Source organism: Lactuca sativa, chromosome 5 (assembly GCF_002870075.4).
Source record: "Lactuca sativa cultivar Salinas chromosome 5, Lsat_Salinas_v11, whole genome shotgun sequence".
Taxonomy (NCBI): domain Eukaryota; kingdom Viridiplantae; phylum Streptophyta; class Magnoliopsida; order Asterales; family Asteraceae; genus Lactuca; species Lactuca sativa.
The window spans coordinates 328,884,104-328,895,834 of NC_056627.2; the positions used below are offsets into that span (position 1 = coordinate 328,884,104).

General features: G+C 35.2%; 1 protein-coding gene across 1 annotated transcript; it reads left to right on the forward strand.

Moving 5' to 3' along the window:
• The first annotated feature begins 8,719 nt into the window (after positions 1-8,719).
• LOC111889577 (protein FATTY ACID EXPORT 1, chloroplastic) lies at positions 8,720-10,864 on the forward strand. The gene is made up of 6 exons (XM_023885727.3): positions 8,720-8,941; positions 9,653-9,893; positions 9,993-10,160; positions 10,243-10,289; positions 10,493-10,533; positions 10,637-10,864. The coding sequence occupies exons 1-6, from the start codon at positions 8,846-8,848 to the stop codon at positions 10,728-10,730; spliced, it is 687 nt and encodes a 228-aa protein (XP_023741495.1). The 5' UTR covers positions 8,720-8,845; the 3' UTR covers positions 10,731-10,864.
• Positions 10,865-11,731: the final 867 nt, after the last annotated feature.

Below are 11,731 nucleotides of genomic sequence, written 5' to 3' on the forward strand. Positions count from 1 at the left end.
TTATAATCACTGTGTAAGTCGGGTGCTGTTATTCTCCCTTTTCCTGTCACACCTCCTCATGTGTTGACAAGCTTATATAATGTTCCTACTTTTAGGTAAAACATTAGGGCTTACAATAGTATGTTCGCAATGACGTCATTTGGAGGTCAGGCTGACGAGAACATTAACAAAGGTCTTGGTCCGTATGTTTTCAAGGTTTCTGGTCAGGTCTGTCACTGGCTTGGTTCCCTTTGCCCTTAAGATAATAAACGTCCTAGGTTTTTACAATTATACATCGTTGATACACAGAATGAAGTGTCTAACAGGCTGTCTTCCTTTGATGACCCATCAAAATCCCCGCTAGACGAAAAAATTGTTACAATGTTGATGAACATGTTAACTGTTCATAATGAGTACGTTCGTACTTTCAAAACTGCTCGTGAACTTGCTGCTGAAAAAGAGTTGGAATGTTACACGGTTTGCCTTTTTAATGAGGTTCCTGATAGGTGTTACGGTCCGCCTACAGGTGGTACCCTTGGATGTATTGTTTTAGGAGATGACTGCGTTACAAACAAGTATGACATTGTTGTACATTCAAAGTCTGGGAAACCGCAACGAGTTAGGAAGCTTCATCCGAGTTATATGGCGTTACAGTATCCTTTGCTGTTCCCGTATGGAGAGAATGGGTGGTCACCACAATTGAAACAGTCGAATGAAACGGGTGTCGATGCAAAGAACCTAACGGTAAACATGTACTATAGTTACCAGATTCACGCCCGTTACAGTGTTTACTCCCTCCTACTTAATGCGTGTAGATTATTCCAGCAATACTTAGTAGATGCATACACCTGCATTGAACAAGGGCGACTTGACTATTTTCAAAACAACCAAGAACAAATGAGATCAGAGTACATCACCGGGATTTATGATGCACTTTCTAGGGGAGACGTCGAGGGTCGTCATATTGGGAAACGTGTTCTTTTGCCTCCATCATTCGTTGGTGGTCCGCATTACATGTATAGTCACTACCAGGACGCATTGTCGATTTGCAGGGAGTATGGAAATCCACAATACTTTATCAGCTTTACATGTAATGTCAATTGGCCCGAGATCAGACGCTATATGATAGCTCATAACCAAATGGATGTCCATAGTAGAGCCGATATCATTTGTCGTGTGTTCTACATAAAAGTCAAAGCATTTATTAAGTTCTTAAAGGAGGATAACACCTTTGGAGATGTGATGGCCCGTAAGTCACTTGCATTTGCTTTCTTATTTATTATCAATTATCTTCTTTTCCTTGTAAATTGCCTACTTCGTTATCTATTATTAGTTATCTTATTTTCCTTCTAACTTCCCTCTGCACCCATCTTACACAACTTAATATGTTGTATTTTTCTGCAAATTTGTATACGATCGAATTTCAAAAGAGGGGGTTACCACACTGTCACACTCTTTTGTGGGTGTCTGATTCGGACAAACTACGGGAACCCCGTGATATTGACAGGTTCATCACTGCTGAAATCCCAGATCCAATTTATGAGCCCTTACTATACCAGACTATCACAAGTTGTATGATTCACGGACCATGTGGTTTACTAAATCTAAAGTCTCCCTGCATGAAAGATGGCAAGTGTAGCAAACACTATCTAAAATCATTTTCAGATTCCACCGTGTTTGACAAACAAGGTTACGCGCATTATAAAAGAAATTGTTTGACACGTCATACGCTACAGAGTGGTATTCAAATAGACAATGGATACGTTGTCCCATATAACAAGCGCTTGTGCAGTCGTTTTAACGCACACATAAATGTTGAGTATTGCGGTTGGAACATGATGATAAAATACTTATTCAAATATGTTTCAAAAGGTATGGAGTGGGCAAAGTTCATTATTTAGAAGGATGTTTTTACTGATAACACTAGCACTTCTTCAGAAGCTGTTATAGTTGATGAAATCAAAAGTTTTCTTGATGGTCGATATATCTGTCCACATGAGGCTGCCTGGCATATTCTGAATTTTCCAATTCATGAACGTAATCCACCGGTCACTATACTACCAGTTCATTTGGCAAACATGCAGACAGTTTATTTCAGAGAAGACAGTCAGATCCGTGATATTGTAGGAAAACCATCTTTTGGTAATAGTCTGCTTTTGGGATGGTTTGAAAGTAATAAATGGGACAAAAATGGACTAGATCTGACTTATGTAACATACCCTTCAAAACATGTGTGGGAGAAGAGAATGAAGAGGTGGAAGCGAAGACATCTTGAAACATCACATGCAATAGGTCGACTCGTGTTTGTACATCCATCTGCAGGAGAGTTGTTTTACCTCCGAATGCTACTTTGCCATCAGAAGGGTTGTAAGTCATATGAAGATGTACGCACTGTTTCTAATCGACTCCACCCAAAATTTCGAAGCGCATGTGAGCCATTAGGTCTAATTGGGGAAGACAAAGAGTGGCTAGCTGCTTTTACACAGGCATCAGAATGGGCGACTTCCGCGGAATTACGCTCTCTATTCTGCCATTTACTCATTTTTTGTGAAGTGAGTAACCCTATGTCATTATGGGAGGCTGGACGGTGTAAGATGAGTGACGATATACTGTATAATCTGAAAAAGAACAATTCTAACACAGAATTACACGTAACCGACAATCATCTACAACAATTGACTTTGTTGGAGTTAGAAGAACTTCTACGCTCGTGCACTCCATCAAAGTCAGTAACTGATTTTCATTTGCCACCGCCATCAGAAGAGGTTCAGGTGGTTTTTGAAAATCGTTTGATTTTAGAGGAAACAAGTTATAATAGAGAAGAGTTATACAAGCAACATCAACTAATGGTATCTCAATTAAACTCTGATCAGCTTCAGATTTACAACTTTGTTGTATTAGCAAACAATACTGGAAAACAAATTTTACTCTTCGTTTATGGGCATGGGGGAACCGGGAAAACGTTCCTTTGGACTACCATACTGTCGTATTTTCGTTCGCTTGGAAAAATTGCTCTAGCAGTTGCTGCTTCAGGTATAGCATCATTACTCTTACCTTCAGGAAGGACTGCTCATTCCATATTTAACATACCGATCGACTTGTCAGAAAGGTCAACATGTGACATTAAAAAGAAAAGTTTATTGGCTACCCTCTTGGAACAAACAGCAATTGTCATATGGGATGAAGCCTCAATGAGTGACAAACGTTGCTTTGAATGCTTGGACCGTTCATTAAGAGATATACTTGAATGTGACAGTAAGTTGTTTGGTGGAATGTCAATCTTATTAGGTGGTGATTTCTGACAGACTTTACTTATCTCTCCAAAAAGCAGCAGGTCACAAATTGTTTCTTTAACCTTACCAAACTCATATCTATGGCAATGTTTCACAGTCTACAAATTAAACCATAACATGAGGTTACTCGGTGGTAACAGTCACTTCACTTCAGACTTTTCTATATCAACATTTGCATCATGGTTATTGAAAGTTGGAGATGGAGAATTAGGACATTCAGATGTAACTGACACAGCAGACACAAAATCGATTGACATACCATCCTCACTCATCATTCCTCCAGGAGAAGCAGCCTTACAAAGTCTTATATGTTTTGTATATGGAAATGACATCCTTACAGAACCATCCCCAACTACTTTGTCAGAAAGGGCAATTGTATGCCCAAAAAACAAGACAACACATCATATAAATGACTTCATCCTTAACATTTCTCCTGGAAGCGCAACAACTTATAAAAGTGTTGATTCGATTGAACAAATGGGAATCAAACATTACAATTTGAAAGTTTTTACCCACCTGAATATCTCAATGAACTGAATTTCTCTGGCGTGCCTCCACACATACTCTTACTCAAAGTTAACACGCCCATTATGTTAGTCAGGAACCTAAACCAACGAGAAGGTTTATGCAATGGAACACGCTTAATGGTGTCGCACTTATTACCACTGCTAATAGAAGCAACTATAATAACTGGAACATCCATTGGAAAGCGAGTATATCTGCCACGCATAAAGTTTATCTACAAAAGCTCTGATTTGCCTTTCACTTTCATTAGAAAACAGTATCCAATTAAGGTTTGCTATGCCATGACAATTAACAAAAGCCAGGGTCAATCTCTGAAAAAAATTGGCATTTACTTACCCGAACCTGTGTTTGCCCACGGTCAATTGTACGTTGCATTATCCCGTGCGACGTCACCAGATTCAATCAGAATTCTAATAGAATCTCATACCAACATACCACAAAACAGGACAAAGAATATTGTTTTTAAAGACCTCTTACGTAGAATAGATACTACTGAGGTCGAAATCATTGTTTACTTCTCTAAATTGAGACAATCTTATCATATTTATCTCTTATTACCTGTCATTACACTGATTTCATATATGAAAACGATTTACACTATTATAAAAAAATTATCATGTTTATTCTTTGTTTAACTGTAACAGCAAGAACATGTCTGAAACATTCACAACCATTTCGGAGTTACAATATGGGTCTCCCGGGACGAAACTTGAAGTACGTATTCTGCGCACATGGAAACCACAACAGCGTACGTATGAAACCTGGTATCTAGCAGTTGACAAATACATAAGTGGGTGATCAGTTTTACAGAATTATGCATAGTGGATTATCTAACTTACACTGTCATTTAACTCCCCAGGGTGATGCAATCCAAATATTAGGACAAAGAAAAGATCAGGGATATGTAGAATCCGTCCTTAAAGTTTCTAAGTGTTACACACTCTCCAAATATGGATGTGCAGAGCCAGATTCCTTTCAAAAATGGATAGACAATGAAATATATATTGCTGTTGGGACAGCTTCTTCTATCACGTCTCTCTCAGACACCAGCACAATCCCCCAAAATTGGTTTCATTTCATATCTAAACAACAGATACCAGACTTTGTTGACCAATCCCCAGGTATGACTTCACACCAACACTAATTACATGATACCCAAACACCTCATGTCGTACAGCTACATCAAACCCAATAATCTTACCTACGTAACTTATTGTTACTTGAGCAGACTTTGTAGGAATATTTGTCACGTTCAGAGATTGCCTTAAGAAAAACAAAGAGCCTTTCCTCCTACTAATTCTGAGAAATCATTCGTAAGTAATTTGTGTTTCCAAATACATTTTTAGCATTTCTAACATGTATGATACCCGTCCATATCAGTGGTCAAGAAATTGCTATAAGTCTTTGGAGAGAGTGCACAGATGTGTCAGACAAGTTTGACCGTGCAGCCATTGAAAACACAGTCGGGCCTACAGTAATAGCTATAACAAATGTTAAAATCGCACCAGTTGCTGGTACACACAGAATAACATCCTATATGATACCCAAACCATGACATATAATTATACAAAACAAATTAAGTAAAACATTAATACAAATTTATCTTATAGGTTCACTAATGCTAGGAACAACGAGTGCAAGTTATGTTTACATCAACCCACCAATCGCAGAAACAACCACATTACTCAACAGGTAATCAAAATACACGTCATACAAACCATTCTTATATACATTTACACTAACCATTACAAAAAAATGACAGTTTCTCAACAAATCCTACTTCCTTAACCACAATATCCGCACCACCAATATCACTATTTGACATGAAGAACAAAAGTCACTCTGATCTTCTGGTATATCACTAATCTATTATTACCCAAATATACTTACAATATCCCAACACATCTATATCATAACGTTTACATCCTCTTACAGGAAAGGACATTTACAGTGACAGCATCAATCGTTGATTTCAAATTCACAGACACCTGGTACAGCGTACTCTGTCCCCAATGCAGAATACCAACATTGAAGCAGGGGAATAACTGGTTCTGCCCATCACATGGAGTAGCCAATGACCCAACTTACGTGTATGTAACTCTACTTTAAGATAGATAACACACATGAACTTTACATTAACTAAAAAAAACATAACCAATTTATACAGGTACAAACTTTCTGCAGCCATCACGGACCCGACTCATTCAATGAATGTCACTCTATCAGATAACACTGTGCAAAAACTAACGGCCACAACATCAGACAAGCTAATAAACGAAAATGAACCAGATAACAGAAAAACAATACCATCCATCATCAACGAAAAGAAAGGCGTCACTAAAAAAATGGCCATCCAAATGATGAAAACATCTACTGCAAACAACATTTGCTTCATAGTTACCGACGTTGAAGGAAATAACATCCATAAGTCAGCAATACCAACAACACCACCTCCAACAATAGGACTGCCTCCAAAACAACCGACAACCACCCTACATCCTCATCTAACCCACCCCAGTCAAAAGTTAGAAGAAATTTGACATATGAACATCTAGGTAACTCACAAAACACAATTGAAACACCCTCAAAATAAGAAAGCTAATACGTTTTTATTGAATAACAGATCAGAAGGAAACACCACCATCAGCAAAACATCCACGCCATCCTCACTAAGAAGAGTATTCCAACACTCACATCAATCGTCACTACTTTTCTCCATAAGTGTCTACTTACATGAGTAGTTGTATTTACATAAGTACTACTTAACCTTCACGTCCTGTGTAACCCACATCACACATCAGTGTAAAACGAACACAAACTCTTAAATATATGTATCTTTAACTGTGTATTTCATGCACCCAACATAGAAGTATACAACCATGAAGAACGAAATCCAACAACCAAATTTGCTCCAGTTACACGTTCACTTGTAAAAAAATTATTTATATTATGTAGCTGTTTTTCCTGGCTCACAACAAGCTGCCAGTATGAGAAAATAACATTAAAAATTACAATTCCACTTAGAATAACCAGACTAATAAAATATAACATACTCAAATAACAACAAAATAAAGATACACAGATCCATAATAAACAAAATATTACAATAAAGATAAACAAACCTCCATTCCAAATATTTTAATACACATTTAAAATTAAAAATAAAAAATGTAACTAAAACACAAAATAGAAGAAAGCCAAACGTTTGTGGAACAATAATAAACTAATTAAAGAAGAAAAACAAATTTCAAAGATAAAACAAAAAGTAAAACCATGAGAAACACTGACAATAGTTGTACCATAACTTACACGTATCTCATCTACAAAAATAATAATATATAAACAAAAGTGATAATAATATCCTCAGCTACACACATGTTATCTCTTTTTTCCCTCAGGTTAATCTTAATTACTTTGTCATATATGTAGACCATCATTGCCTACCATACACAGTATTACAAAAAAATTTAAAACAAGGCACCTCATGACCTAAATAGACTTACATGGCATGACTAATGTAAGCTATTATAACAAGAATGCCACTTAGAGAAACATACATATGTGCACGTTAATAAAAATAATAGTTGTCATTTTACCGTACTATATAATAACAAACACAGCCTACAAAACACATTCACTAAGCAAATTAGTAATTCCAACCTAAAAACAGAGCAAATGAAGAACGAAGAAGTAAACAGCGTCCTCCTCGCACTTATCGCTTACCTCCGTGAGATAGCAGACATTATAGAAGCAGCTCAAACCAAATTACAAGAGGGATTCACCATGGAAGATAGCTCTCATACCACAATCTCCACACATGCAGACCACCCCAATTCGAAAATCCTAAAAAACATCCTTCAAGATGCCACAGTCGAGGACCAGTCCATGGAGGACAACATCTCCTTCATGCTTGGATCGATCCATAAAAGGATTGGAAAATATAAACGTACAATGAAAGACTCAGATACCTTGTAATTACGTTTTTGCCCAGTAAAACCATGTTCATATTTTAAGAGATACAATCAGTTCCATAGTAATATATAAATAAATGGAATATTAGTGTTACTATCTTTTAACCTTATTATTCTTACTTACTTTTATAATATACGAACCTACATATGTATATACAAAACACTGAAGTATATTCTCCCTCAAAAGTAAATACGAAAATTAGAAACTCATCATTACAAACCCTGTCCTTATCCATGCAGTGCTCAGACAATAGACACCTACAAAATGTAAGCGTCATAAATGACACCAACTAGCCACATCTTAGTCACTATATAACAAGCAACATCCGAAATCATATCAAACAAAATCAAAACAAAGGACAAAATGGACACAAGAACCACAACCTTGATCCAAAAAGAAGAGGCCAGAAGGAAGATGCAATCAATTGTCACAAGAATGCTACACCAAGAACAGGTAAGACTTGACGACCTGAAAATAACCCACACCAACTTGACAAACGACCTTCACACCAGACTGTAAACAATCAACAACCTGAACAACGATCCAGACTCAACCTTCAAATCCTTTACTTTAAGAACTCTGCTCTCCTGTAGTTCTTCAGACCAGCTCATGAAGGAAAGCTTAAATCACTCCATCACACTTACGGAGACAACCATCACTATGCTCCAAGACATGGTCCAAATTTTGCAGGCTAGAAACATATAACCAAAAACCAAGTCAAGCAAAGCAGTTCATCATCCAGTTTTTGTTATAAAAGCAGTTGTTTATCTATATTACCATACGTACAAATATCTGTGTAAACATGTTAACATGTACTTCTATGTCAACAACTTTCATCACCCGACCTTTTCCTAGTTTAAATCAAATCTCCTTTTTATAAAACACAAGGACTATTTATGTAATATTATTTAAAAATTGGGAAGGATGGTCAAATGTGCCAACCACCCCCCTCAAAATTCAGCGCTGTCCAAACGAGACTGAGGAACATAAACATCCATTAAAAAAAAACGCCTAAATCTTTCTCTTCAACAATTCTGTTTCGAGATTCAGAAAGTATTTGCGATAATCGGTGCAACATGTCTTCAGTGATCTCTCAAACATCATGTTTCTCTATGGCTTACAACAGATTACATCTCCGTGCTCGATCACACCCCCACCTTCTCCGTTCCAAGGTAATTGATTGTTTCAATCTCCGTGTCTCGAGTAACCATTTGGTTTTGTGAACTTACATAAGGAACCGCATATTTATGCGAATTTCTATATGAATCAATTGATTATTAGTAAGGTACGATCATTAGGGTTGAGAATTATAAAGATCCTATAAGTATTAAGAGACGTCAAACGTGTCGTTTTTTATGTTAGCGATGAAATGGGCTCCATTTGCTTCAGGAAAAATACAGACTTTGACCTATAAACTCAAATTTGTGGCTTTTAAACTCAGCTAATCAGGTGTTGCTATGAAGCAAGTTATTGCAGCTGTAAGAAATTTTGATTTTGGAGTTAATTGCATCTAGATCTAAAGGTTTATATAGATGTCGAAGTTGAAAACTAGTCCTTTTGACCTTCAAACGAAAGAGCACCTTTATTTGGAAATAGTGGACATGAAGATAAATCAAAATCAGCTAAAAAGTCAATTAGGGTTTGCTAGGGTTGTGTAGGAGAATGGTTAAAAATTAGATGGACAACAACAGAAATGTTTGGGTCGAAATCATTATGAGTTCATGAAGCATATATAATCATAAACTTATGAAGCAGTGTATTAATGTCCATCTGTTCCCAACTCAGCATTCTCTTCCTGATTCTTTAAGAAGACCCTGTTTTGTTTTCTTTATGCAATGTATACCAGAAGCCATTAACACATTTCTTGAAATTCAATGTTTCAGGTGTTAATGGTGATGAACAATGATGGACATGCCATAAAAGCATATAGTTCAGAGAGTAGTGGTTCAGCTTTATATCATAGAGCTGCTGCATCAAAATCACATAATGATATTGTAGTGAAAGCCAATTCAAGTACAGTAGAAGTTGTTAATGGAGAAGAGATTAATGAACCAGAGGAACATGTAGTCTCTGAACAAAAACGATCAGCAAAGATTCATGATTTTTGTTTTGGACTTCCATATGGTGAGTTCTTCTTATTGTTACATCTGATGATTTTTTTTTTCTGATACCATTTATTAGTAATATATATATAAATTCATTTTACACTTGATCTCTCTGCAGGTGGGATTGTATTTAGTGGGGGGGTTTTGGGGTTTATTTTTTCAAGAAATACTGCTTCTTTGATAAATGGTGGACTCTATGGAGGTGCTTTAATGGCCCTTAGCTTTTTAAGCTTAAAGATATGGAGAAATGGGCATTCCAGCTTACCATTTATTCTTGGGCAAACAGGTAAAAAATGAATTTATTATTACATTAAACCTAAAAATCAAAGGTGAAAAATGTGAAATGTTCTCTTTTGAGGATTTTACAGGAATTGCTGCTATGCTTCTTTGGAAGAGCATTCAAACCTATTCATTGGTAACATTCAATACTATTAAACTATTCAACTCATATCAAAATGTCTTCCAATTTTAGAAGTTGTTATTTATAATTATATCTTCTGTAAAAAGAAAGACAAAACAAATGTTTTTGTCTTTTTTCTGAAGACATAAATGGTGATTTTTTTTTTTTTTTTGAAAAAACATAACATCGCCTAACTGCAAATGTTTTTTAATTTGCAGACAAAGAAGATTTTACCAACTGGATTCCATGTTGTTTTGAGGTAAATAGTCACAAATTAGAATCGTTTTTTATTAGGCTTAAAATTATTATTATTATTTTGGTTTTATTTTATAAAAATATATGTGTTGTTTATTCTTTGATAGTGGTGCTATGTTATGCTTCTATACTTATGTGATGCTGTCGGGAGGAAACCCGCCTCCAAAGAAGGTGCAGTCTATGGCTGCATCCCAATCGTAGTGAAAATAATAAAATAATAAAATATTGTGTTTTTGTTAAATGTTAATTGTGGGATGTTTTCTAGTAAAAACGTGTGATACATTTGATTAATTTTATCGGTATAGATTATGATAATGAGAAATAGAGTTTGGATATGTGATTATGATAATTTTTGCTATTATATTGAAAAGACCAAAAAGAAAACACAGCAATCTAGTAGAAGACAAAAACCGACAAAAGCCCAACTAAATATATTATATGGGCCAGTATCTGAATTTTAGTTTTAAAAATCCAAATACAAATTGTCATACAAATAATTAAACACAAATCATTAAAATCCAAATAAAATGCGGTTTAAGCTGTTTAGTTTATTGTTTTTCAAGTTAATGTTACGTTGTTCTTTCTAGCTATTTTAGTTTTTTTTGATAACCCAAATTGTGATTCTTGATCCGTTTTATGTTTGATAGTGGTGAGATGGATGTGATTTTTTTAAAATAAATTAGGATGATGGTGACGTTGTCCAAAAAATAAAAAATTAATCCAATAAAAATGAATTAAAAAATTAACTAAAAAATTAATAATCCAATAAAATAATATTTATTAATATATAAATATTATATGTTATAAATAATATTTATTAATATATAATAATCCAGTAAAAGAATAATAATCCAATAAAAAAGAAATTCAAAAAAATATCTAAAAGAATTATTAATCCAAGAAAAAACTAGACGATGTTTGGGATAAAATTGTTTTTCCAGTCCATTCAGCCATAAAAATATGGTTTTGTGGCTTTCTGGGAAAGACATATTTTATCAGGAAAGACTTATTTTTTTGTGCAATCAAACGGCATTTCTGGTCCATTTAGCCATAAAAATCTGTTTGAACCTGAAAGATGTCTATCAAACGAGACCTTAATGTTATAAGTAGGTATGAATTTTTTTATTTTTTTTTTAAATTAAACACCAGTGTGTTAATAAAAAGAATATATGTGTTTTAATAAAAAGAATATATGAGTAATG

Bases quoted from the DNA above. Each gene is read 5' to 3' on its own strand.
- LOC111889577 (XM_023885727.3), top strand. From the start codon at position 8,846: ATGTCTTCAGTGATCTCTCAAACATCATGTTTCTCTATGGCTTACAAC. The intron at 8,942-9,652 runs GTAATTGATTGT...TCAATGTTTCAG, and splicing joins CCCACCTTCTCCGTTCCAAG to GTGTTAATGGTGATGAACAA. The intron at 10,290-10,492 runs GTAACATTCAAT...TTTAATTTGCAG, and splicing joins GCATTCAAACCTATTCATTG to ACAAAGAAGATTTTACCAAC.